This window comes from Triturus cristatus, chromosome 3_2, assembly GCF_964204655.1.
Source record: "Triturus cristatus chromosome 3_2, aTriCri1.1, whole genome shotgun sequence".
In the NCBI taxonomy this organism is placed as follows: domain Eukaryota; kingdom Metazoa; phylum Chordata; class Amphibia; order Caudata; family Salamandridae; genus Triturus; species Triturus cristatus.
In genome coordinates, this window is record NC_140584.1 from 501,223,914 (window position 1) to 501,247,604 (window position 23,691).

The 23,691-nt window shown below is 46.9% G+C and overlaps 1 protein-coding gene and 1 long non-coding RNA gene across 5 annotated transcripts in view; one reads left to right on the forward strand and one right to left on the reverse strand.

Annotated features, from left to right (window-relative positions):
• EIF4G2 (eukaryotic translation initiation factor 4 gamma 2) overlaps positions 1–23,691 on the reverse strand; it is a 169,074-nt gene that overhangs the window by 23,575 nt on the left and 121,808 nt on the right. For all 4 annotated transcript variants that reach the window (XM_085648182.1, XM_085648183.1, XM_085648184.1 and 1 more), the window contains one exon: positions 22,833–23,041. In XM_085648182.1, coding sequence (XP_085504308.1) covers positions 22,833–23,041 — 209 coding nt within the window. The remainder of the gene's footprint in view (positions 1–22,832; positions 23,042–23,691) is intronic.
• Positions 14,094–17,970, forward strand: LOC146857619 (uncharacterized). Its single transcript, XR_014979594.1, has 2 exons — positions 14,094–14,427; positions 14,527–17,970. It is a non-coding gene; the product is annotated as an uncharacterized LOC146857619 (long non-coding RNA).

A 23,691-nucleotide genomic window follows, 5' to 3' on the forward strand; every position in this document is an offset into this window, starting at 1 on the left:
CTCTTGTGTAGGCTACTAATGTTGCTAAGTATCCTTTAGTGAGGCATACGCCAGTCCCATCTAATCACTGGTGTACTACACTCTGCTGCAGAATTTTCTATTGTCACAAGGTATAACTCTACGTGATTGCCCTCCTAGCCTCTGCGAGGATGTCCATGGATCGTTTAGGTAGGTTCAAATGTCTAACTGTCCTCAGGAGCCAGGCTCATCCTGTTAGTTTCTGGGTGGTAAATCTTTCCTCATTGAATGGATAGGGGATGGTGCAAGATTTTTATTTTTTTTAAAACTACCAGAAGGAAAATGCTACTTACCCAGTATGCATCTGTTCTTGGCATACAGAGCTGTAGTCATATGCTGTGCATAAATCGCCATCTAGTGTTGGGTCTGGACGTTTGCACTTTGTTTTTCTTCTAAGATGTCTTTCCAGTCACAAGGTAAGTGACTCCTCCTTTTGGTGATAGTGCGCATGGGTATCGACTCCATTGTTAGACTGCTTTCCCGCAGACGGTGATAATGGAGTTAGATACATGCCTTCATGGACATTTTCCTTTTACTACTCTTACTAAGATGTTACTGCAACAGGAATAGGTACCTGGGGAGGCGGGTGGGTGCATATGTCTTTACAGCTCTATATGTAAACAGATGCATACTGGGTAAGTAGCATTTTCCATTCGAGGCATTGGAGCTGTAGACCATATGCTGTGCATAGACTACATAGTTATCTCCCAAAGCGGTGGTGAACCTGCATCTATTGCAGCGGTCTGAAATGGTGTACGTAAAACTGCCTCTAGCTTGTCTTGCTAACACATCTACACAAGTATTTTGTGAATGTATGAGGTGTAGACCATGTTGCAGCTTTGCATTTGTCATCTATGGGTATATTTCCTAAGAATGCCATAGAAGCCCCCAGTTTGCGTGTAGTGTGCTCTAAGGGGAACTGTTAACGTTAGTTTTGCTTTTGCATAGCATATTTGAATGCACTCTTTCCACCGTGCAATACCTGATTTTGATATGGGATTGCCTTTGTGTGGTGGAGCAAAAGCGACAAATAGTGGATTAGTGTTAAGGAAAGGTTTTGTCCTTTCTATGTAATAAAGCAATGTCTTCCCATCTAATGTGTGTAGAGCATGTTCTGCCACTGAATCTGGTTGAGGAAAGAACACAGGTAACAGATTGATTTGAAAAGCAAAAATGACTTCATTAAAAAGAACCACTTTATTTTAGTGCATTTATAAAAAGGGTTCTTCTATAGTTGATGCCTGCTCAACTGCTCTGAGTGATGGGATAGCAACGAGGAAAGCAACTTTCCATGTGAGAAATTGCAGTTCACATTTGTGCAATGGCTCAAAGGGTGAACCTATTAGTCAGATGACAACGTTGAGATTCCACACTGGAGCAGGTGGACATCTCGGGGGAATTACTCTAGAGTCCCCCCATAAAGGCTTTGATAACAAGCACTCAAAAAAAAAAAGAAAAAAAAAGATAGAAGTCTATTCTGGAGGTATGCAGCTATTGCAGCTAGATGTAAGCGTATGGACGTGTACGCTAAATTGGAAGGTTGTAGATGTAAAACAATGTGTACAGAAGCATTAAGCGGGTTCATGCGATTGCTACAGTAAATCAAACCGCTTCAACTTTGCTGCACAGCAGACTCTTGTGGTAAGATGTCTAGCCTCTTTGATAAAATTCATGCAGTCTGGCAGTAGATGAAGATAGCCAAACTCCAAGCCTTCAGGAGCCAGATCGAGTTGACTGGGATCTGGATGACTTAGGTCTCCATGGCTCTGTGTGAGAGGACTGGGTGTAAGACGTAGTTTTTGGTGAGGAACTACTAAGTTCCAATAGGGTTGTGAACCAAGGTTAACGTGCCCATGTAGGAGCAACTAGGATTAGTGTCAGGGACACTGGTTTGAGTTTCCGAACCACTAATGGAATGAGTGGGAGAGGCAGAAAAGCGTAAGCAAATATCCCGGACCAATTCATCCATAGTGCATTGCCTTTGGACAATGGATGTAGATACCTGGACGCGAAGTTTGCGCATTTTGTGTTTAGATGTGTGGCAAACAGGTCTATGTGTGAGAAACTGAGGGTGCATTTCCCATTCGTGGATTTGCTGCGTCTGCAGACTGAGCAAATCTGCCATCCGATTGTTTACTCCTGGAAGGTGTTCTGCTAGGAGATATATTTTGTGACTTATGTCCCATTTCCAGATGGTGCTAGCTGTGACAGCTGGAGTGTGTCCCTCCCAAGTTTTTGTATGTAGTACAAGGCAGTCATGTTGTCTGTATGAATTAGGACCGTCTTGCGTACTAGCTGAACTTGAAATTCTTTCAGCGCCAGAAAAAAAAATCTAGCACCTCTAGATTTATATGAAGCAGTTTCAGCTGCACGCTCAAAATGCCCTGAATTGTGGGGGTTTGGAGATGCGCTTCCCAGCTGGTCAATGATGAGCCTGCTGTCAGTACTATCTGTGGAACCGGGTCGCTGAAGGGCTGCCCTTTTAAAAGGGTTTTGTGTTCCACCACTGCAGAGAGCGATGGGTGCAGCAGTCTACGAACACTAGATAACTGACCGTAAGCTTGGTTCCACTGACGTGCTAAGCATTCCTGTAGGGGACGCATTAGAAGTCTTGCGTAGGTGACTATAAAAATGCAAGACTCCATCATTCCCAGTAACTGCATGAACACTCACGCTGGTAAGGAGTATTGAGGCTGAAACGGAGACATCAAGGTCTGTATATTACGGACTCTGGCTGGAGTGGTGTATGCTAGAGCTTTGTGTGTCTATAGTAGCTCCTAGATATGCTTGAGACGTGGGTGGTTGGAGATGTGATTTGGACAGATTTACTGTGAATCCTAGATCTTGGAGCAATTGCACAGTTTGTGTGGCGTAGACAGCTGTTGTGCGAGCTGGCCTTTATGAGCCAGTCGTCTAAGTATGGGAAGACATGAAAGTTGTCTTCGATGGGCTGAGACTACTGCCAAGCATTTTGTGAAAACCCTGGGTGCGGTTGGTACTCCGAATGGGAGGACTTTGAATTGATAGTGGAGAGAAAGTCACCTTGCTGCAGGGGAAGCACTTGTTGGGAGTGTTACCATATGAAAATGGTCTGACTGAATGTATAGATTTAGCTCAGAGGTCTAATATAGGCCTGTGAGAGCGGTTATTTTTGGGCACTAGAAAGAAGAGGGAGTACACCCCTGTTCCCTGGTATGGTAAAGGGACAATGTCTATTGCACCTTTCTGCAACAAAGAGAACCGGTTGCTTTAGAAGGGTGAGATGTTCTTGTGACAGGAGGTGTGATCTTGGGAGGAATGTTCGTTGGAGTGCTTGTAAGCTCCAGGCAATAACCAGATTGGATTATTTGTAGAACCCATTTCTCTGATGTAATCGTATTTCAAATGGGTAGAAATTGGGAAAGATGTCCTGACAGGAGTGGAATGGTAGGGGGTATGGAAAAGAAGTCACTGATTAGTATTTGCAGAGGAAGTGCGTGTTGAGTTATCCGACTCTTCCCTTGCCGTTGTTTCCTCTATATCCATCTCTAAAAAAAAAAATAAACCTCTTGAAGAGGGAGACTGATTGTTGCCCTTGTAGAGGAGGAGGGATTGTCTTGAGCCTTCCCCGTAAAATGAGTGACAAAGGATCCTCTTGTTGGAAGGTGCCTGTAAGGCCCTCCCATGGACTTAGCAACTACAGGATCCTTTTTCATATTTTCTAGTGATCTATTGGCAGCTGGACCAAAGAGGTGTTCTTGTCAAAGGGATGATTAAGAACGAATAGTTTACTGGTCGGTGTAGTTTTGCAGCTTGAAGATCTTTCTGGATTCACTATGCTGTGCATTATTCCGCGATCTTGTGGTTGGGTCCGGATTCGTAGTCTCTTGTTTTTTTTTGTTTTGTTTTTTTGTAGCCCAGGTGGGCGGCGACGACCCACCATTTGGTGCACCTCTCGTGACGTCGTCGTGCTTCCTGCGGAAGTCCCACCTTTGGGGCGCCATCTTCGGGTTCTTTTTTCCCCTTCCTCTTTTTTTCCCCTTTTCTTTTTAAACCCTAGGCGATTGATTAGTTCTTCAGTTCATTTTCTGTACGTTATTATTTCTCCTGATGCTTTCCACTTCTCCCCCTCTTCCTCCAGCCTCATCTTCCTGGCGGAGGTGGGTGGGTTCGCTAGTGAATCCAGAAAGATCTTCAAGCTGCAAAACTACACCGACAGGTAAGAAACTATTCGTTTTGCAGCGTGAATCTTTCTGGATTCACTATGCTGTGCATAGACTTTGTAGCGGTTTTTCCCTAATTTTGTGGTGGCTGGGTGGTTGATGATCGTTGGTCGTTGAAAATGTGTTGAAGCACCTTCTGTCCAACATGCGCTTCCTTGTTTATCTGAATGTCCACGCAGTAGTGTTTCGTGAACGTGTGCACAGATGCCAAAGTTGCCGCTAGACATATGTCCTGAATGGGCGTGTTCGCCAGGAAGGCAACTGTGGCCCCCTTTCTTCCTTGTGGAGTGAGCCTGAGGCCCCTCCGCTAGCTCGTGTCCAGCCGGTTTGTGGCAGAATTGAATAGTGAGGGCAATCCATCTAGCGATGGTGCCCTTAGTCACTGGTCTACCCGTGAAGCTAGTAGCAAAGGACACAAACAACTGCTTTGATTTCCTGAGTTCCTTGGTTCTCTCAATGTAGTGCATCACCGCTCTTCTAGCGTCGAGGGTGTGCAGAGCCTTTTCTGCGCTTGAAGTCGGGTTTTGGAAGAAACTTGGTATCTGAATACTCTGATTCATGTGGAACGCCGACACCACCTTGGGCATGAAGTGTGAGTCTGTCCTCAGGACTACCCTGTCCTTGTGAATCTGAATGTAGGGTTCCTGTAGTGTTAGTGCTTGAAGCTCGCTCACCCTGCGTAGTGAGGTTATGGCCACCAGAAAAGCAGTTTATCGTCAACATTTGCAGTGTGGCCTTGTGAATGGGTTCAAACGGTGTTTTCATGAGCTCCGTCAGTACCACGTTGAGATTCCATGCTGGCGGCGGCAACCTTTTAGGAGGGGCAATTCTTTTGGCTCCTTCCATGAATCTCTTCACCACCTGCGAAGTGAAGAAACTTCCACCCTTCTCACCTCTGGTGTAGGCAACGATCGCCGCTAGGTGTACCCTTAGGGAGCTCGAGCAGAGGTTACTCTTTAGAAGGTGTGTGAGGTACCTCAGTACTGTTGAGTCTCTTGTCATTCTGTTTTGCAGGCCCTTCTTCCTGCACCACACAGTAAATCTCTGCCATTTGGCGCTGTAGCATTTTCGTGTAGTTGGTTTCCTTGCCTCCCGTAGCACCCGCATAGTGCTAGGAGGCAATTTAAGGTGCGCAAACTCTAGGTCTTCAGGAGCCATGCCGCCAGGTTGAGGCTCTCTGGCTCCGGATGCAGGACCTCTCAGTTTTGCATGGAGAGCAGGTCCCTTCTTCTCTCGAACCTGTGGGGATTGCCCTGTGCCATTTCTTGAATTTGTGAGAACCAGGTCTGTCTTGCCCACTGCGGAGCCACTAGGATCAGAGTCATGTTGCTGGTTCTGCACTTGTCGAGCACTCTGTGCAACAGGGGTATCGGTGGAAAGGCGTAGGCAAATGTCCTCGACCAGCTTATCCATAGGGCATTTCCTTGGGATTGCTGATCTGGTTGCCTGGACGCGAAGCTTTGGCATTTTGCATTTTGGCGTGTTGCAAACAGGTCTATTGTGGGAGTTCCCTATCTCTGGAAAAGCTTCTCCGTTTCCTGGCCATTGAGCTCCCACTCGTGTGATGCCGAGTTCTGCCTGCTTAGCCAGTCTGCCTCCACATTGTCCTTCCCCGGAAGGTGAATTGCCAGTAGATCTATCCTGAGGGGTATGGCCCATCTCCAAATCTCCTGTGCCAGAGAGGAGAGAGGGAACGACTGTGTCCCACCCTGCTTGTTGATCTAGAACATTGCCGTGGTGTTGTCTGTTTGAACCAACACCCTCTGGTTGTACAGGTGCCTCTGGAATGCCTTCAGGGCTAGCAGAATGGTTTTCAATTAGAGGTGATTAATATGGCGTACCGCATCTGCTGGAGCCCACAGACCCCTCAATCTGAGTTTGTCCATGTGCGCTCCTCATCCCTTTTGCGATGCGTCCGTGGTAATGGTCATTGTTGGGTTTGGTGTCAGGCTTCTCCCTGCTGTCATGTTGTCTCTGTTCCACCAAGTCATCTCCTCCTGCACTGCGTGCGTAACAACCACTAGATCTTCCCAACTGCCGTTTGCTTGTGACCATTGTTGTTGTAGCCATTCTTGGAACGGTCTCATGTGCAGGCGTACATTCGGCACCAGCTGTATACATGACGCCATCATCCCCATCATCTTGCTCACTGACCTGTCAGAGCTCCCCCTTCTGGTAGAGACGTGTCTCCTTCAGTAGGGCATCCGTTCTCCTGTCGCTGGGCACCACTGTGCTGTTCAGTGTGTTGATTTTTGCTCCCAGGAAAATCTTCACCTGTTCCAGCGATGACTTCCCCCAGTGTATCGAGAACCCCAGGTTCGTCAGAGTGTCTGTCACGCGTGTTGCGTGTCTCTCGCACTTCTCGCGTGTGTTTGCCTTGACCAGCCAGTCGTCTAGGTAGGGGTAGACATTGATCCCCTGCCTTCGTAGGTGGGCCGCGACCGCCGACAGGCATTTTGTAAAAACCCTTGGCGCCGATTTTAGCCCGAAGGCCAGGGTTGTGAACTGGTAGTGTTCCTGGTCGATGTTGAACCTTAGAAGCCCCTTGTGCCTTCTGTTTATTGGGATGTGCAGGTAGGCATCCTTGAGATCCACGGTGACCATGAAGTCCCCGTCCCTTATTTGGGGAAGCACCTCCTGCAGAGAAGTCATTTTGAACTTCTGCGTTTTGATGAACTTGTTTAGGTATCGCAGGTCCAGGATGGGTCTGACGTTTCAGTCTACCTTCGGGACCACGAAATAGTTAGAGTAGACCCCTTTGTTGCGTTCTTTGAACGGCACTGCCTCTATGGCTCTTTTTTCTAGTAGTTTCAGGGTTTCTTCTCTGAGTAGGGCCAGTTCTTGAGACGATCTCTGCCTTCCCATTGGTCTTCTGTTTGGAGGTCTTTTCTCCAAATCGACGCAGTATCCGTATTGCATGACGTTCAGTATCCACTTGTCTGTGGTTATACGCCACCACTCTTGAAGGTAGAACCTCAGCCTTCCGCCTACTGGTGTTGGATGCTCGTAGGCTTTTGACTCTTCTCTCCCCCCCTTGATGTTACTGTATTGCGCCTCACCCTTGGGGGCATGTCGAGGGTAAGCGTCTTCCTGCGTGCTGAGTCACTTTGATGAGGGTTGGTCACTCCCTCTCCTCCTCTGGCCACGTCCGTTCCCTCTCCCGCGAAAGGACTGGCCCCGAGGTTGGTACTGCCAGTTTTGCTTCTGTTGACCTTGTTGTCCGTGGCTATCACCCTGCTGGAACGTCTGGTGCGACGCTCCCTGCTGGCTTCCTCCCCGACCGTAGGTCTTCTAGAGGGGTTGCCTCTCCTCATCCCTCTTAGCTGTAGGGCCCCCATGGACCTCGCCGTTTCGTTTTCTTTTTTCAGCTGGGTGAGTTTCTCGTCTACTGTTGCTCCGAACAGTGTCTCTCCGTTGAAGGGGGTGCCAAGGATGTTGTTCTGCACCTCCGGTTTAAATCCCGAGATTCTGAGCCATGCATGTCTTCTCTCGGTGACCCCCTATGGCCATTAGTCTCGCCGAGGTCTCTGCCCCGTCCAGCGCCGTCTTTATACAAGAGTTGGCGATGTTTTTTTCCTTCTTCCACCAGGTGGGAGGCTCTTTGTCGGTATTCTTCGGGGAGGTGTTTTACTAGCGCCCCCATCTCGTCCCAGTGCTGGTACTGGTGCCTATTGAGGAGTGCATTGGAATTCGCCATGCGCCAGTGCATTGCGGCGTTCCTCTTGACCTTTCTTCCCGTGAGGTCCATCCTCCTGCTCTCTTTATCTGGTGGTGGCCCCGAAGTTGCTGGCACGTTGGCCCTTCTCCTGGCCGTGGAAGCTATGAGTCGGCCGTGATACTACCCTTGATGCAAGGGGGGTCCAGAGAAGAGTGCTTATACTTCTTCTCCGTCCTGGGCGTGATCGAACGGCAAGCCGCTGGTTCCTTGAAGGCCTCTCTTCCCCGATTCATCACACTTTGAAGCATTGGAAGGAATTGGCTCCTCGTCTGGATGGGGAGCAGCGTCTCGAGCAGGAAATCTGCTTTCGGCCTCTCCTCGTCCAGTTTCACGCCGAAGGCTGTCGCTGCGCTCCTGACCACCATGTTGTACACCCCGATGTCGTCGGGTGGAGAAGGCCTCGAAGGGTACGTGTCCACGGGCTCCTCGGGGTTTTCGGTGTCGAGATCCTGCCATTCGATGTCGTGGCTGGATGATGGCGCCGAGCTGTAGAACGACTGGTGGTCTTCCTCGGGTTCGCCTTCATAATAGGTCTCGTCTTCCTCGTCGAGATCTCTCGGCAGCCCCTTGGTGTCGAATTCGTCCTTGATTTCGACGACGTTCGTCAGTGGAGCCGTTGGAATTTTGAATTCCTTCATCTTTGCGTCGAACTCCTTCTTCCTCTGAAGGATGTTCTCCATTTCGGCCTCGAGCCACCTCTTCTTCTCCATTTCGGAGATGCTTTGACCGCGGGCCTCTTCGACGGAACTTGCGTCGACGCCGACTTGTCCTTCTGCGTCGAGCGCCCCGTTTCATGGGTTGTCTTCGACGATCCTTGCCTTTCGGCGTCTTTCGGCACCAGGGAGTCCTTTTCGAAGGATCCGCTCGGCCTCTTCTCCATGGTTCCCCCCTTGGTAGTCGGAAGTTTTCGGCGCCGGGGGTCCCTTCGTGGAAGACTCAGATTTTCTCGAGTCTCCCTCGGGTTTGAGGCATTTTCGGGTGCTTTGAGCGCGACGATTCTCTTACCTAGTCTTCATTTTTCTTGTCGGTCTCTACGACCGTGAAGTTTTCGGGTCCCTCGGCGACGTGGTCCTCATCGTCTGTGGAGAGGCCCAGATCGTAGAGCGACGGGGCCTTACCCTTGCCATCCATGCTGGCGTTGGCTCTTCGCTGGCATTCTTACCCGGAGCGTCTTTCGGCGCGAAGGCTGAGCAGGCGTTGCAGTCCTTGCTCTGGTGGTCGACCGGTAGGCAGAGGTTGCAGACCGGATGCTGGTCCTTCTGCGCGAACTTGTGGTGGCAGTTAGGGCAGAACTTGAATGGCGTCTTGTCCATTGCGCTCAGGGCCTGAGTGCGCATTCTCCAAGGGCGTCGAAGAAAAAAGGTGGAACACTTCCTTCTTCGCGCTCCTGATGTGAAATATTCCTTTCCTGTGATATCTTCGTAGTCATTTATCGACGAAACTCGCTTTTCCTTCTTCCTTCGATTGTAACTCTGGAGCTTCCCGATGATGATCCAGACCCAACGGCGGAAAAAAGAATGTGAAGATGGCGCCCCAAAGGTGGGACTTCCGCAGGAAGCACGACGACGTCACGAGAGGTGCACCAAATGGGTCGTAGCCGCCCACCTGGGCTACAAAAAAAAAAAAAAAACACAAAAGAAAGACTACGAATCCGGACCAAACCACAAGATCGCGGAATAATGCACAGCATAGTGAATCCAGAAAGATTCACGCTGCAAAATAGAGGCTTGCACCTCTGGCTTGAATCCTTAACCAAGCATGTCTACGGAGCATTACACTAGTGTTTACTGCCCGAGCTGCTCTGCCAGCCTGTTCTAGAGCAGGCCCAATAGGCATTTATTAATTTACCCTCTTGAATAAGGGCACTAGCTCTACACTTCTGCTCATCAGGAAGAAATTTAATCAGCTTTGAGCTCATCATTATGAGCTCTATTATACCTTGCCAAAAGTGCTTGAGCATTGGCAATGTGCCGATGATTAGCTGCTTGCGACGCTACCCTTTTGCCAAAGCGCAAATTTGGACTATCAGAAGTAGGGGCTTCACATGTTTGAGAATTCGCTTTTTTACGAGCGTAGGAAACTACCAGAGTTCAAGGGTACCTGGCCTTCGATAATTACAGGGTCATTATGTGCAGATTTTTACTCTCTACCCTGGGAGTGATTATTCTAGCTCTTACATGGTCTTTAAAGACATCAGTATGTGTAGGCTTACCCTTTAAACATTGGTATTGTTTGTGTAGCCATTTGAGATGTACTTAGTGTGTTATACAAAAAAATCCTCCTCTAAAGTCTTTATGAAGCTCTACTCCATGCTGTTGAGCAGCTCTGTTAACGAGCTCAATATATCCAATGTTATCTGGAAAAGAAGATCTGGATGGATATAGGTCAGGGTTATTATCTGGTTGAGGGTCAGCATTATAATTATCCCATGGGTCAGTATACTGTGGTGTGTAGTCATCTATATCCACATCCCCTGTATTCTGTGGGTCAGGTGATTGCGGTGGAGGAGAATGTGTAGGTGTAATGCGTAAATTAGGATCAATGGTTGAAGGTGGAATTTATGGCGGAGAAGGGTTAGTATGCACTTTTCTTTTTTTAGAAGAATGTGGCAGTCTTCTTGTAAGCCCATTTGCCTCTTCTCAGGAAGTTTGGCATGAATAGGTGTGGTTTCTGGATGAATCACAATCTCCTGTTTCGGATCCAAAAGGTGGGATATCGGTCAGAGACTCTTTAAAGTTATTTCTTTAGACCCTGGTTTTGGTGTCAAAAGTTTTGGCTCCAAATATTTAGTCTTATGGACCGGTGGCACAGAAAACAGAAGGTTTGGATTCTGACACCGAAGGTTTTGGGTCGGCACCGGCATGGGGACGAGTAGAGCCCAAGCCAGAAGGCTGTTTGTTTCGTGCAGAGCTCTAGGCGGGGCGCTCAAAACCTTTTCTCGGTGCAGACCTTGGCCCGAAAGCAGAGGAGAGACCGGAGCCTTTTTTTAATGGAGAAAAAGGTAGGGGAAGGAAGTCTCTACTCACGATCCGTTGCCCTAGTGTAAGGTCTCCAGCATCGGAGTCTGCTTCAGACACAGATGTGTTACTCCTCCATTTCGGCTTCCTGCGCTTGTGATTCTTTGTGTTCTAACTGGACTGATGAGATCCTTGGAGTCACTTTGCTGGTACATTTCGCAACACCGAGACCCACTGTCACGGAGCATCTTCGATTGTAATGACCAACACGCGTCTGCCCTTCTCGTCATGTTCCGGAGATAGGCAAGGGTTGCACACTTTGTGCAAGTCGGTGTGCGGAAACTTAATTCAACACCCTGGACAGAACTTGAATGGAGTCCGTTCCATTGACTGCTACCGACCCGGGCAGGCCCAATGGCCTTCCACGAATCTACAGATCGAAGGTTTAAGTAAACTATACGCGGAGAAAGGGAAACTCAATCCTTAGAGGGTAGTGGATTGCTTATCCAAGGGGGCCCGAAGAAAGGTGCCGAACCAGAGCGCAATAATTCACATACGAACCAGGAGCAGTCACTTACCTCGTGACTAGAAGGACTTCTTCGAAGAAAAACAAAGTGCAAACATCCGGATCTGGACCCAACACTAGATGGTGATCTAGGCACAGCATATGATCTACGGCCATATGCCTCTAACACACTATTTCCACCAGGTCTGAGAACCAAGCTTATCTTGGCCAGAGAGGGAAATTAGAATCAGTACCATTTCTGATAGTGTGTATTTGCTTATGACTAGAGGTTGGGGTGGTGGGGGAGAATGTTGGACAGGGAATTACTAGGATTGGTGGTGTGGATGCCAATTTTGCCTTGTCAAGAACAGATGAATGTTCGGGGTACCCCACAGGTGGATAACATTTAGGGGCACTGTCATTCAGTTCCCATTTGTGATACGATTCCCGGTCTGCTTCCCAGTTTTCTATGCCTGGCATGTATTAGTTGTTTATCTCTGGGTGGCCCAGCTACATAGATCGTGGGCTAGTTTGGCTAGTGACCTAGTCCCTCCCTACTGGTTCAGGGAAAATATTGTGGTTGTGTTGCCATCTAGATTAGCACGGTCGTTCTCTTCACCTACAACTGAAAGGTCTTCAAGGCTAGGAAGACAGTATTTAGCTCTAGGAAATTTATGTGAGGAATTGCTTCTGCCTTCCATAGCGCCCTGATTTTTTTGTTCCTCCATAAAAAAAAACCCCATCTTGTGTGGAACACATGTGTGGTGATTGTCAGTCGTGTGAAAGGTGTTTCCCATGGTCATGTCTATGCTTCACGATTTCATCCCTTCCTCCACTTTTTGCATTACAGCCACTGGATTATATTAACTCCCAATTGCCTGTGACCATTGGTCTGGATATGCTCTTGCAGTGGTTTTGCAAGGGGCATCAGTGGGCAGCATGAGGCCATCATGCCCATTACCTCCACCACAACTTTCACTGTCCGAGATGGACCCTTACGGTAAAGGAGAGCTGCTCGGTTATTACTTAAATCCTCAAGAGGGTGGAAAAACCCTCTTGTTTAGAGGGTTTTTATTCTTGCTCCTAGGAAGATTCTCTTTCCAGCTTAGTTCAAAGTGAGAAAGTGCTGCTTGACATTGTTTGACTGGTATTTGATGTGGTTGATTGTAGTGCACAGGGTCCCTTCCAACCAGGTCCTCTGTGCTTCCCTAAAACCTATCCACAATAGGTTCTTTTGCCCCTCCAAGTCCCTAGTAAGTAGTACCCTGGGTACCTGGAGGCCCCCCCCCCCCCCCCGGCCCATGCCACCGACCTTCCAGCTTGCATGCACGAGAGGTGAACGACTGCAAACTTTGCAACCTGCCTGGGTGCCATGCCAGCCAGGACTGCCTGTAGGTATAGTCAAGTCACCCCTTTAGCAGGCCTTACAGCCCTAAGGAAAGCTGCACTATACCACAGGTGAGGGCATATCTGCATTATTAGATATGCCCCCTACAATACTGGAGTCAATTCTTGAATAATGTAAGTGCCAGGGTAGCCACAAGGAGTACATGGGCTGGAAACTATACCGCTCAAGTTCCCAGCACCACGACTGCTTCACTGAAACCAGAAGGATTTGGTACCAAACAACCCCTATTAAATCTCACACTGGCATCAGTGTGGATCTAGAACAACATTTAGTCAAAGGGCACCTTTGAGGCGCCCCCCAAAAACCAGCCTACCCTGGTGTGGGCACTGAATAGCTTTAAGCAGCCTGCCACACACATGTTTATGGACCCCTGGGTGGAGCGCCTCTCTGGGACCAGAAACAATGCACATCCTGGGCAGAGGTGTCACACCTCCGCCAGGATGGGTCAGTGCTTTTAGTGGAAGCTTCAAAGGCCGGCTGCCTTTGTAATGTGACCCCTCCCCCCTTTGGACAGGAAAACTTAGAAAGACTAGGTGTGCCCCCCTTTTGTCAATTCCACCCCGCAGATGGAGAAACGAAGTTAAACACTTCAGTCCCCTCCATCTTGAAGATGAGGGGGCTCCAATCAGGGCTAGTTCTATGCCCCTTTCTTAGGAGGGTGGCATAATCGTGGATGTAGTCACCCCATGTATGGTGCACATTGGCCCTACCTACTACTCTAAGCCACCCCCTAAATTTATTATTTAGGTGGCTGCCCCAGACAAACTAGATTCCTACAACCGACAAAGAAGGACGAAGACACCATGCAGCAAAGACTGAATAGTACTACTGACTTGGTCCTAGCCCTACCAGCCTGTCTCCAGCTTTAGGTGGCCAGCGACTTCAACAATCCAGAGGAAGCCTGTGCTCTTCAACAAATAAGAATCTCCTGAGGACAGCAGCCCTGTCCAGAAAAATCCAATTCTAAGAATCAAGCATTTGGCACCCGATACCCTATTTGCATCCTCTTGCCCCTGTGCTGCTGGTGCATTTTTGGTGCAGCTTTTCCACCCCTCACCCCCCGTTTAACCTAACACCCAAATCTTGGCCCCTGCAACCAATTTAAACACCTGCAAGCAGTGTGGCTCCGAACACCCCCAGTCTCCAGTGAAATGCCTTGGGCTGAACTTTTTTCCCCCCTTTTTTTCGTGGCCCAGGTGGGCGTCGACCTACCACCATTTGGTGTCCTTCGTGACGTCGACATGCTTCCTCGGGAAGCTCCCACCTTTGGTCGCCATCTTCGGAATTTTTTTCTCTTGTCGTGTTGGTTTTCCCTCTTATTTTTGAAGTCTTGTTTATCTTTAATCCCTTTCCTCCAGTCTCATCTTTCTGGCAGAGGAGGGTGGGTTCGCTAGTATATCCAGAAAGTCTTCAAGCTGCAAAACTACACAGACAGGTAAGCAACTATAAGTTTTGCAGTGTGAATCTTTCTGGATTCACTATGCTGTGCATAGACTTTCTAGCGGTTTGTCCTTATTGTGGTGGCTGAGTGGAAGATGAGCACTGGTTACTGAATATGTGCTGCAAGACCTGTCCCACTTGCACTTTTGTTCATTTGGATAGCCACGCAGTAGTGCTTGGTGAACGTGTGTACTGAGGACCACGTTGCAGCTTGGCAAAAGTCTCGACTCGGTGCGTTGGCTAGAAACGCAATTGCTGCTCCTTTCTTCCTTATTGAGTGAGCATGAGCTGCTCCTTGTAACAGTCGCCTACCTTGTTTGTGACAGTTGTATGGTTTGTGCAATCTATTGTGCGATGGTATTTTTGGTAACTGGTCGTCCCAATAAATTGCTTGCGAAGGAAACAATTGCTTTGTTTTTCTGGACTCATTTATCCTTTCTAAAATATAGTGCATCACCGCCCTCCTGCGTCCAGTGTGCAGCGCTTGTGGTTGGTTTTTGGAAAAAACTAGGTATTTGGATTGTTTGGTTGATGTGGAACCGAGACACCACCTTCGGCATGAAGTGAGGGTCTGTTCATTACAATCCTATCACTGTATCTGCAGGTAGGGCTCTTGAAGTTATCGCCTGCAATTCACTTACTCTTCGCAGTGATGCGATAGCCACTATGAAGGCAGTCTTTAGCCTGAGCATGTGCAGTGTCGCTTTGTGCATCGGCTCTAATGGTGCCTTCATCAATTGGGTCAGCACTACATTGAGGTTCCAGCATTCTGTTTGGAGGTGTGATCCTCTTTGCTCTTTCTAGAAATCTTTTTACTACTTCGGATGTGAAGCTTTTCCCCCCCCGTTTCTCTTGTGTAAGCCACAATCGCCACTAAGTGTACCCTTAGGGATGTGTAGCTGAGTTTACTTTGCAGTAGATGTGTTAAGTATTTTAGTACTGTTGACTCCCTTGCGATCTTTCTTTGCAGATTCTAATGCAACATTCTGAGAATCTTTTTCACTTTGCAATGTAGCATTTCCTTGTGGTAGGTCTTCTTGCCCCCCTGAGCACTGCAATCGTGCTCGCCAGTAGTTTGAGGTGTGCAAACTCTAGGTCTTCAGGAGCCATGAAGCCAGGCAGAGGCTTTCTGGCTCTGGGTGTAGCACCCTTCCTTTCTGCATTAACAGGTCCCTTCGTTTTGGGAATCTGTGCTGGTGCCTGCGCCATCTCCACTATTTGCGAGAACCATGACTGTCTGGCCCACTGAGGTGCTATTAGTATCTGTGACATGTTGCGGATCCTGCTTTTGCTGAGTACCCTGTGTATCCGTGGTATCGGGGGGGAAAAGCGTATGCAAATGTCTTTGACCAACTTATCCATAGCGCATTCCCTTGTGGCCGATGGTCTGATTGTCTGGCTGCGAAGTGTTGGCATTTTGCATTTGTGTTGCAAATAGGTCCATTTGCGGTGGACCCCACTTACGGAATACTTTCTGTAATTCCTGTTGGTTGATCTCCCATTCGTGGGATGCGGACGTCTGCCTGCTGAGTGTCTGCTTCCACGTTGTCCTTCCCTGGGAGATGTATAGCTAGTAGGTCTATCCTCAGTGGAATAGCCCATGTTCATATCTCCTGTGCTAGCTTTGATAGTGCTACTGTGTTCCTCCTTACTAGTTGATGTAGAACATGGTTACGGTGTTGTCTGTTTGGATTAACACATTGTTTCCGTACAGCTCCTTCTGAAATGCTTAAGGCAAGGAACACTGTTTTTAGTTCCAGGTAATTGATGTACTTGACCGCATCTTGTTGTGATCATATCCCCCTCACCTTGAGCTTGTTCATGTGCGCGCCCCACCCCCGCTGGGAGGAGTCTGTCGTGATGGTTACTGTTGGGAGTTAGTTGTGTGAATGGCTTCCCCTGTGATAGGTCTTCCTTGTTCCACCATGCTATTTCCTGATGCACTGCGTGTGCGACAACCACTAGATCTTCCCAACTCCCAGTTGCCTGTGACCATTGCTGCTGTATCCATTACTGGAAAGGCCTCATGTGTAGTCGAATATTTTGGACTAGGTGAATGCATGACGCCATCATTCCCATCAACTTGCTGTGCAATTTCAGCTGCATCCAAGCAAGTGTTTGCAATTACTTTCCTCGTAGCAGTGCAGCGACCCAATTTTGGAACTGCTCCGGAAGAGTTTCAGAAGTTCTACTTCTTCCCAATGGCTGTGGGTGTAACAATGTGTTTGAGTTCACAATTATACACGGTCAGGGTCCTCACAACTTTTCAGAACATCTCCACTCTTGCTCTCATTCTCTGAAGGATGGGGGCATGTATTGTCTATCCAGGAAGCACATGCCACCAAGATGGAAAACAATTCCTTACCCCAACCCACCCTATCCGAATGAAGGACCTTTTATCATCCAATGCTATATACTCCCTACTCCACCCTCCCACCAAGAACAGTGTAGGAACAACAAATAAGCATACCCTAATCCAAACCTTACCCTATATTCCAGAAGGAGCTTCAAAACACAACCCTAGAGGAATATCCAAAGACACTTCTGCACGTCCCCCTCACACAAGAACCTACAGCTCTCAAGCCACATCTCAAATGTATTCTACTTAATTGTGGATCAGCCTCAAGAAATGCGACAGATTGCAGACCTCATATTCACTCATGAACCAGGCATCTTAATTCTAACCGATACCTTATTAAAAGAATAGTCTGCAGGATAGGAGTCCATGTCTCGCTGTCAGGCTTGTAATCATACCTGCAGGAAGAACCAATCCCTTGCTACAAAGCAGAAGCGTGGACATAGCTTGTCGCAACCTGCTGGTTAGGGCATGAATTGTGCAACTGACGGCCATTATTCAATTAAAAAAGTCAATTAGAAAAAAATAAGGGAAGGCTGTTTATATTTTTTTTTTTTTTACCGTTCAGTGTGACAAACGCCGTCTGTTGCTATGTATGGTTCAATATGTGCCCTCCTTAAAATTCTCATCTCTATCGACGCCACAAGTTGTAATTCAGGGTCCCCTGGTGTGTGAAAACACCTCACACAATCTTAAGAACCTCACACATACTGTTGTGCTTCCACGTGATACTCTTCCTGCAAAGCCGTGTTTAGTAAATAAACCACTTCAGTGTTTATCAGGTCTATAAAAGTACCACCATGTACAAAGCATTGCGTGGCTTAATTTAGTATCAGTTTTGTTATCCTATAGCCTTCACGCCCTTTCAGTCTGAACCGGAAAGCCAATCTGCTTTATCACTGACGTGTTGGTGTAATCCCGCCCCTCTTTCCCTGCTGTGCCCATCTCTCGGGTGCTGTCCCACTGGCCTCCCCACCAGACCCCCAACTAGTTGCAGTGTGCCTCCCCGGTCTCAGTCAGGCGGCTCTTCGTCATCATGACGTCACACACAGCGCTGTGTACTTCAGCAGTAAATGCATTATAAATGAGTCTAAAGAGTTCTGTCAAAGTTACCATTCACCGCAGAGGGTTTTTTTTAGGCTTTAGGGTTTCCAAGTGTATGAGTGCTGGCTGCTGGGGAAATGTCTTCGACTGGGATAGCCATTAGTGTCTGTCGCCAGGGTTTTACACTTCTACCTTTGTTAAAAAAGTAAACAAAAGCAAAGCGATAAACCGAGAAGATATAAACAACTGGGGGAGAGCACCTCAAAGCATGGAAGCAGACTTTCAGGTGCAGTCTAGCGCTCGAGATCTGTGAGGATGGAAATATATATATATATATATATATATATATATATATATATATATTTTTTTAAAACATGGCTGCTGGGTGCTTTGCCTAGTATAGACAAGACGGCCTGTTTATCTACGGGACCACTTCTTGTTAAAATGCTAGAATACAATATTGCAAGTAACAAAACGCAGCCCATGGGAAATCCTGGCAGAAGAGAGGCCAGGGAGGGGTCGTAAAACAGAGCGGGCATGAAAGCATGGCGGGAGAGAAGCCAGGGAGGGGATGGAACAAACAGTGCGAAGTGTATGGTCAAGCGCAGACAGTGCAACACGAGCAGTCTGCATATGCACTCTGCGACATATATATATTTTTTTTACTATATTTTTTTAAAAGTGACACGAGTAAAGATTAAAGCCGCTGTCTCATGCTGCCAGTAAAACATCCCATCCCGGTGGGCGTGGCCTGAAGCAGACAGGGGGGCAACCAGGAGGGCCTAAAAACCCTCATGTGCAATCAACGAAGCATGGTCAGCATAATTAGCGATGAAAACCGACGCACACCAATTACAATAGCAGGCGGTGCGGACACACAACTTCTGGAACCGTATTGATTCCAAGAAGCCCTCGCATGGCGAGGGCAGCGCATGCACACTGCTAACGCCAGGCGAGACCTGAAAATCGCCTCTAGAGGACATACAATCTCTCAACTCATCAAAAAAAAAAAAAAAAAAAAAAAACAGACTTGGCTGTTGGAAAATTCACCTGAAACTAAATACCCTCAAGGCTGAATTCCTAATCGCTCCACCCAACCAAAACAGCCATCATCGAAGAATGGCTTCAACAACTAACAGCACTCAACTGCCAACCCCATATCATTGACTCAGCGAAGTCGCTGGGATTAACACCCAACAGAAATTTAAACCTGCAGAAACATCAGTGCCGCAACAAAAAGGAGCAAACTTTCAGATGAACACCCTGAGAAAATTAAAACTCTTTTTCCTTCTCGCAAGCGACTTCAAACTGGCAGTTCAAGCTCTAGGAATCCCAAGACTGGACTATGGGAGTGCAACGCTCTGCGGTCTTCCCAGATCTACAACAGCCTCTAAGAGCCTCACTCAATTCAGCAGCCAGACTTATTATGGGCTCAAAAAGAAATTCACATTATCCTCGACTTTAGAGCTCTTAACTGGCTTCCTTTTGAAGCTAGAATTAAAAAAAAATAATTGCCTTTCTGACCCACAAAGCTCCCAATACTCCCAGCTACCTGGCCCAAAAACGTGCTCGTGGCACCAGATCCTCTAGAAGTTCCAGCAATATTCTTCTGAAACCACAACTTTGCCAAAAAGAAATCCTACAACTGTGCCTTCTATGGAATTGCTCCCAGAATTTGGAACGCACTGCCCCCTGAAACAAGACTGAATCCCTCTTCCACCGCCTTTAAGAAAGAAGTAGTTGCTACTCCTAAGATGATTCACATGAACATTTTAGCCAATTCAGAATACGGATGTTTATCAAGACTTTATTTTTAACTCCATATTCTTTTGCTCTGATAACCGACAGTCTTGTACATGCTATATAATACTCAATAAATAAATGTACTGGCACTCATCACCATGGCTACAATGATTGACTTGACACTCATTCCTCTTGATGTATGTGGGGATATTTGAGCATTTACATTTCTTCAATTCTTTTATCTTGCATGATGTGGGTTGCCTGAACTCTTCCCTTCCTTGATCTAGGACGCATGGGAAGATATTGGTTCTTGCTCTGAGAGGGTAAGATGGTAAGAGAGACTCTAGAAGACAGGCTTGTGTCCTCTTCTAGCTTTACTCCGTACCAGTCCGCTGCTCTGTTTAAGACAGCATTGTACACATCAATGTTGTCGGCCCGCAAAGGCATTAAGGGGTATGTGTTGTCGGCCCGCAAAGGCATTTAGGGGTATGTGTTCATTCTCGGCCGGGGAGTTTACCTCTAGGTCCTGCCACGGTTAGTCGCCACTTTTGGTGCCTTGGAAGATTCCCTTGATTTCCAGATCTTCCTTGTCGTAAGGGAACAATTCTTGCTTTTCTTGTGGCACAGTGGGTGGCTGGTGGCTCAGGCTCTCCATGCTCTTCTTGCCCTACCAGTTTCGTGGGAAATCCTGTACTCCATTGCAGTATTGAAATTTTTTTGGCAGTATTTGTGCCTCAAGCTATCTTTTCTTCTCGATTTTGAGGGTTCAATCTGGGATGTTGGTGGTTTGACAACCTTTTCCTCTAGTCGGGCGCGACCACAACTCCATGGATCTTTCGTCTTTTCGGTCACCTTTTGATGTACAGTGTTCCTCTGAGGATAGACATTGGTGCTTCGCTTTCTGGCCAGTGGTGTGCTTAGTTGCCACAGCGGTCTGATGTTGCTTAGAGTTGCAAACTTCCGACTATGCCCCCAGAATGCTTTTTGGAAGTTACCTGGTTCGGTTTTAGAGGATCTGCCTCCTTGGGCTTTTTTGGTCAGCTGTTCTGTCTGTTTCAGGTCACATCCCCCATGTTTAACATGGGAGCCCTCTGCCTGGGTCACTGGTTTCAACATGGTTCTCTTCCAGGGGGAACAGTAGTCGTTCCCTCAGCGACAAGCCCCTCGTGTCTGCATGTTTAAGTTGTGTTCTTGTCTCAGTTTTTACTTTTTTCTCTCAGGGTCTTAGTCCAGAATTCTGAGCAGGCTTTGCAGGTTTGTACAGAAAGACCACCATAAGATCTGCAAACTCGGTCTGATGAGGGACCATGACAAATGTTTGGTGGCAATGGAGCATAACCTAAATGGGGTATTTTCCATGTTGCCTGGTGGTTCATTCGCCCCCTTGTGCATTCTTAGTGTGGTTGAAAACTTATCCTGTCTCTAGTGTCCTTCCTTCACCTATTTTCCTGGTTTATAATGTTTGTGGTGCTCTCACCTTCTGTCATTTGCTTTCTCCGCCTCTTTGATCGACAAAGTAGACTTGTGGTGAAACTTCTCCCAGCACCTTCGAAGAGAAAGCAGTTGCTTCCAGACCTAGAAGTTGAAAAAAGCTAAAGATGGCGACCATGCACAGCAGCTTCCAGAACGTACGCCAGACGTCATAGGAGAATGGACAGCACCAAACTGCTAAAAACTTTACACCCCCCTATAAGAAAGTGCTCTTTTTGCATGGTTGCACCCACTTTGTCAAACTGCTGATGTACTTTGAGTGTGCCCTCGATTGCTGCCAAACAGGTACCCCAGGCCTATGTTCTTTCCCTAAAACTGCATTAGGCAAAACCCAATTTATCACTCTTTGGCCACAGGTCAGTCCCTTGTAAATGGTACTGTGGCCAGGGAAGGCCTCGAAGGGTTGCAGCAGCACTCATTGTGCCACCCTTAGAGGTCCTGTACCTTCACACTGACATTGCAGGCTGTATGTTTGGCGCAGAACAAAGTGAAGAGTAGACATGGCACACATTCTTGAAGAAAAACAAAATTCTAATTCCAGACTGAATAATGCACAGCACAGAACTACATGAAAATATTTATGCCAGAAAAAAAGTTCTCCAGGTACAGGTCTAAACGTATAGGAGCCCTTTGTAGTGACCATAGGGAAGGCAACAGAAGCCTTTTCAAGATAAGATTCTAAAGAGCCACTCTAATCTTGCTATGCATCATGTTGAGATGCAAAGCTGGGCTCCTCATGACATGTTAATATAGATCTAATGGTTCTCAGTTCAGTCCATTCACTGGGACTAAGCGGAGGAGAGATTAATGGTGGAATTGCTGCATTAATACCCACCGTCCCTTTCTTAGAATGCCCTGATGTTTTAAGAAATGGTGGATACTGTCAAACCCAGTAGCGGTCTAACCATTAAGCGTCCATTATCCAGGTACATGCAGATGGGTATGTCTATCTAGCTAATAAGATGGGTTGCTTGACATTTAGGAGCAATTTGCAATCTAGTTTAATTCGGTCGGTCATTTTGGATCAAAGGTGTAATATCAAAGAAGCTGCCTGTGTTTCTCAAGCTAGAGGGGTTTGCGTTCTCTCCTCTGTTAGGTGTACGTTTCAATGCCAAACAGCCTCTACTAAAGTGACCCGTACAGAGGATTTTTTGGAGGTGGCTTTTTAGAGGTCCTGGGGCCATCAGTCTGGTTCAGATAGCCTGCACAAGGTAGATCCCTGGAGGGAATTAACCTATGAAATATTTTTCTAAAGTCATGGCTCTTCTATGTTGGACCTGAAATTTAAGAGGGGTCTTTGCTCCGGGTGTAGGTTTCAATAGGACACCCAAACCCCTTGTGTCTCCAGTCATAACAAATAAATAGGACACCCCTCCTTGGACCTAAGCAGTTCTGGGTGGTCCCCCAAATCATTGTCAGAATTAAAGCTTTGGACATACTCACCTACTGCAGGAAAAGAGGCCTCTGTAGAATCTGGTCTCTGCACTTCTTTGTAGTAAACCCACCTTTTATTGTGTTCTTTAACTGTTTTTTTGGAATGTAAAACACTATATGCTAAGCATACACTAATGTGGAAGTCCCTTAGTAGAGGCAGGCTTCAGGTCTGGTGTTGGTCACTGTACAAAAACTTGCTGCTGTAAGAAGACGCAATTGATATGTACTGCTCTCCAAACCCTTCACACAAACAAGTCTCATATCAAGTGGATTTCCTGAGAAAAAACATGGAATGCCCAGATGAGAATGGGAGTCCAAAATAAAGGGTGGGAATACTAGTTCGGATAGTAGGAAACCAAGACGGAAGAGAACAAATGTCAAAATAACTGTATGGCACTCTGAAAATTAAGGTTTTAACATATCATAAACATGCCATCTGGATTATACACATCTCTGCCTTCCTCCCCAAAAGCAACCAGGTGTGCAGCAGAAACCAAGGAATGAATGTCAACATACCTTTTGGAAAGCTTTTGTTGTAGCAGTGCACCTGAAGGGCATAAAGAGCACTGACTTGCAAATCAACATGGTCATGTAAGAACTTTTGCATTACTGGCTTGAAGGACAGAAGCAATGTTTTTTCTTGATCCAACTGTTCTTTGGAAGGAGCAGCTGAAAGATCACCATCCTCTGGTGAGCATACTTCATTTGATATATACTGTAAAAAGCTAAAGATTGGTATAAGAATTAATTTGAGATTAAACAATTTACATTTCATAAGATTGCATTGTGAGAAAGTGGCTCTGTATATACTGTTCCCAAATAGGTACAGGGTGTACGGAGTCCACAGTCCCCAGAGGTTTGGCAGAGGCTAAAGTTAGATATAACCTTACTCTCTAAAGTGGTAGCTTGGTCGAACAGTAAGGCAGTATCAGAGGACAGTGTAAAGCATTTGTTGCACACACACAACCAGCAAATGGTCTCACACAATAACTGAACTCAAGGCCAACGGTTTATAAATAAAAAACTATGCTCGTCTTATTTTAGAACGAATAGGTATTAAAATATACTTTCTCAGAATGAGATAGTTTATATGAATACTTTTGCAATATGCAATTGACTTTAGTAGAAAGTTACAAGTGGTTGCAATAGGCAACACAATTCTCAACACAATAATGCATTGAGTTCAATGGAAGTTTCAAGTTATTTGCCACAGATTACTTTTGGAATTCCAGGACTGGATCCTACATTCAGTCCTGGGTCAGTACTTGGAATCAAGTGATAAAAGTAGACTTAATTACTGTGATGATTTTTAGACAATATTTTGCCATTTTAAAAGTTGACACTTAGAAAATATTTCATAGAAAACAGTCAATGA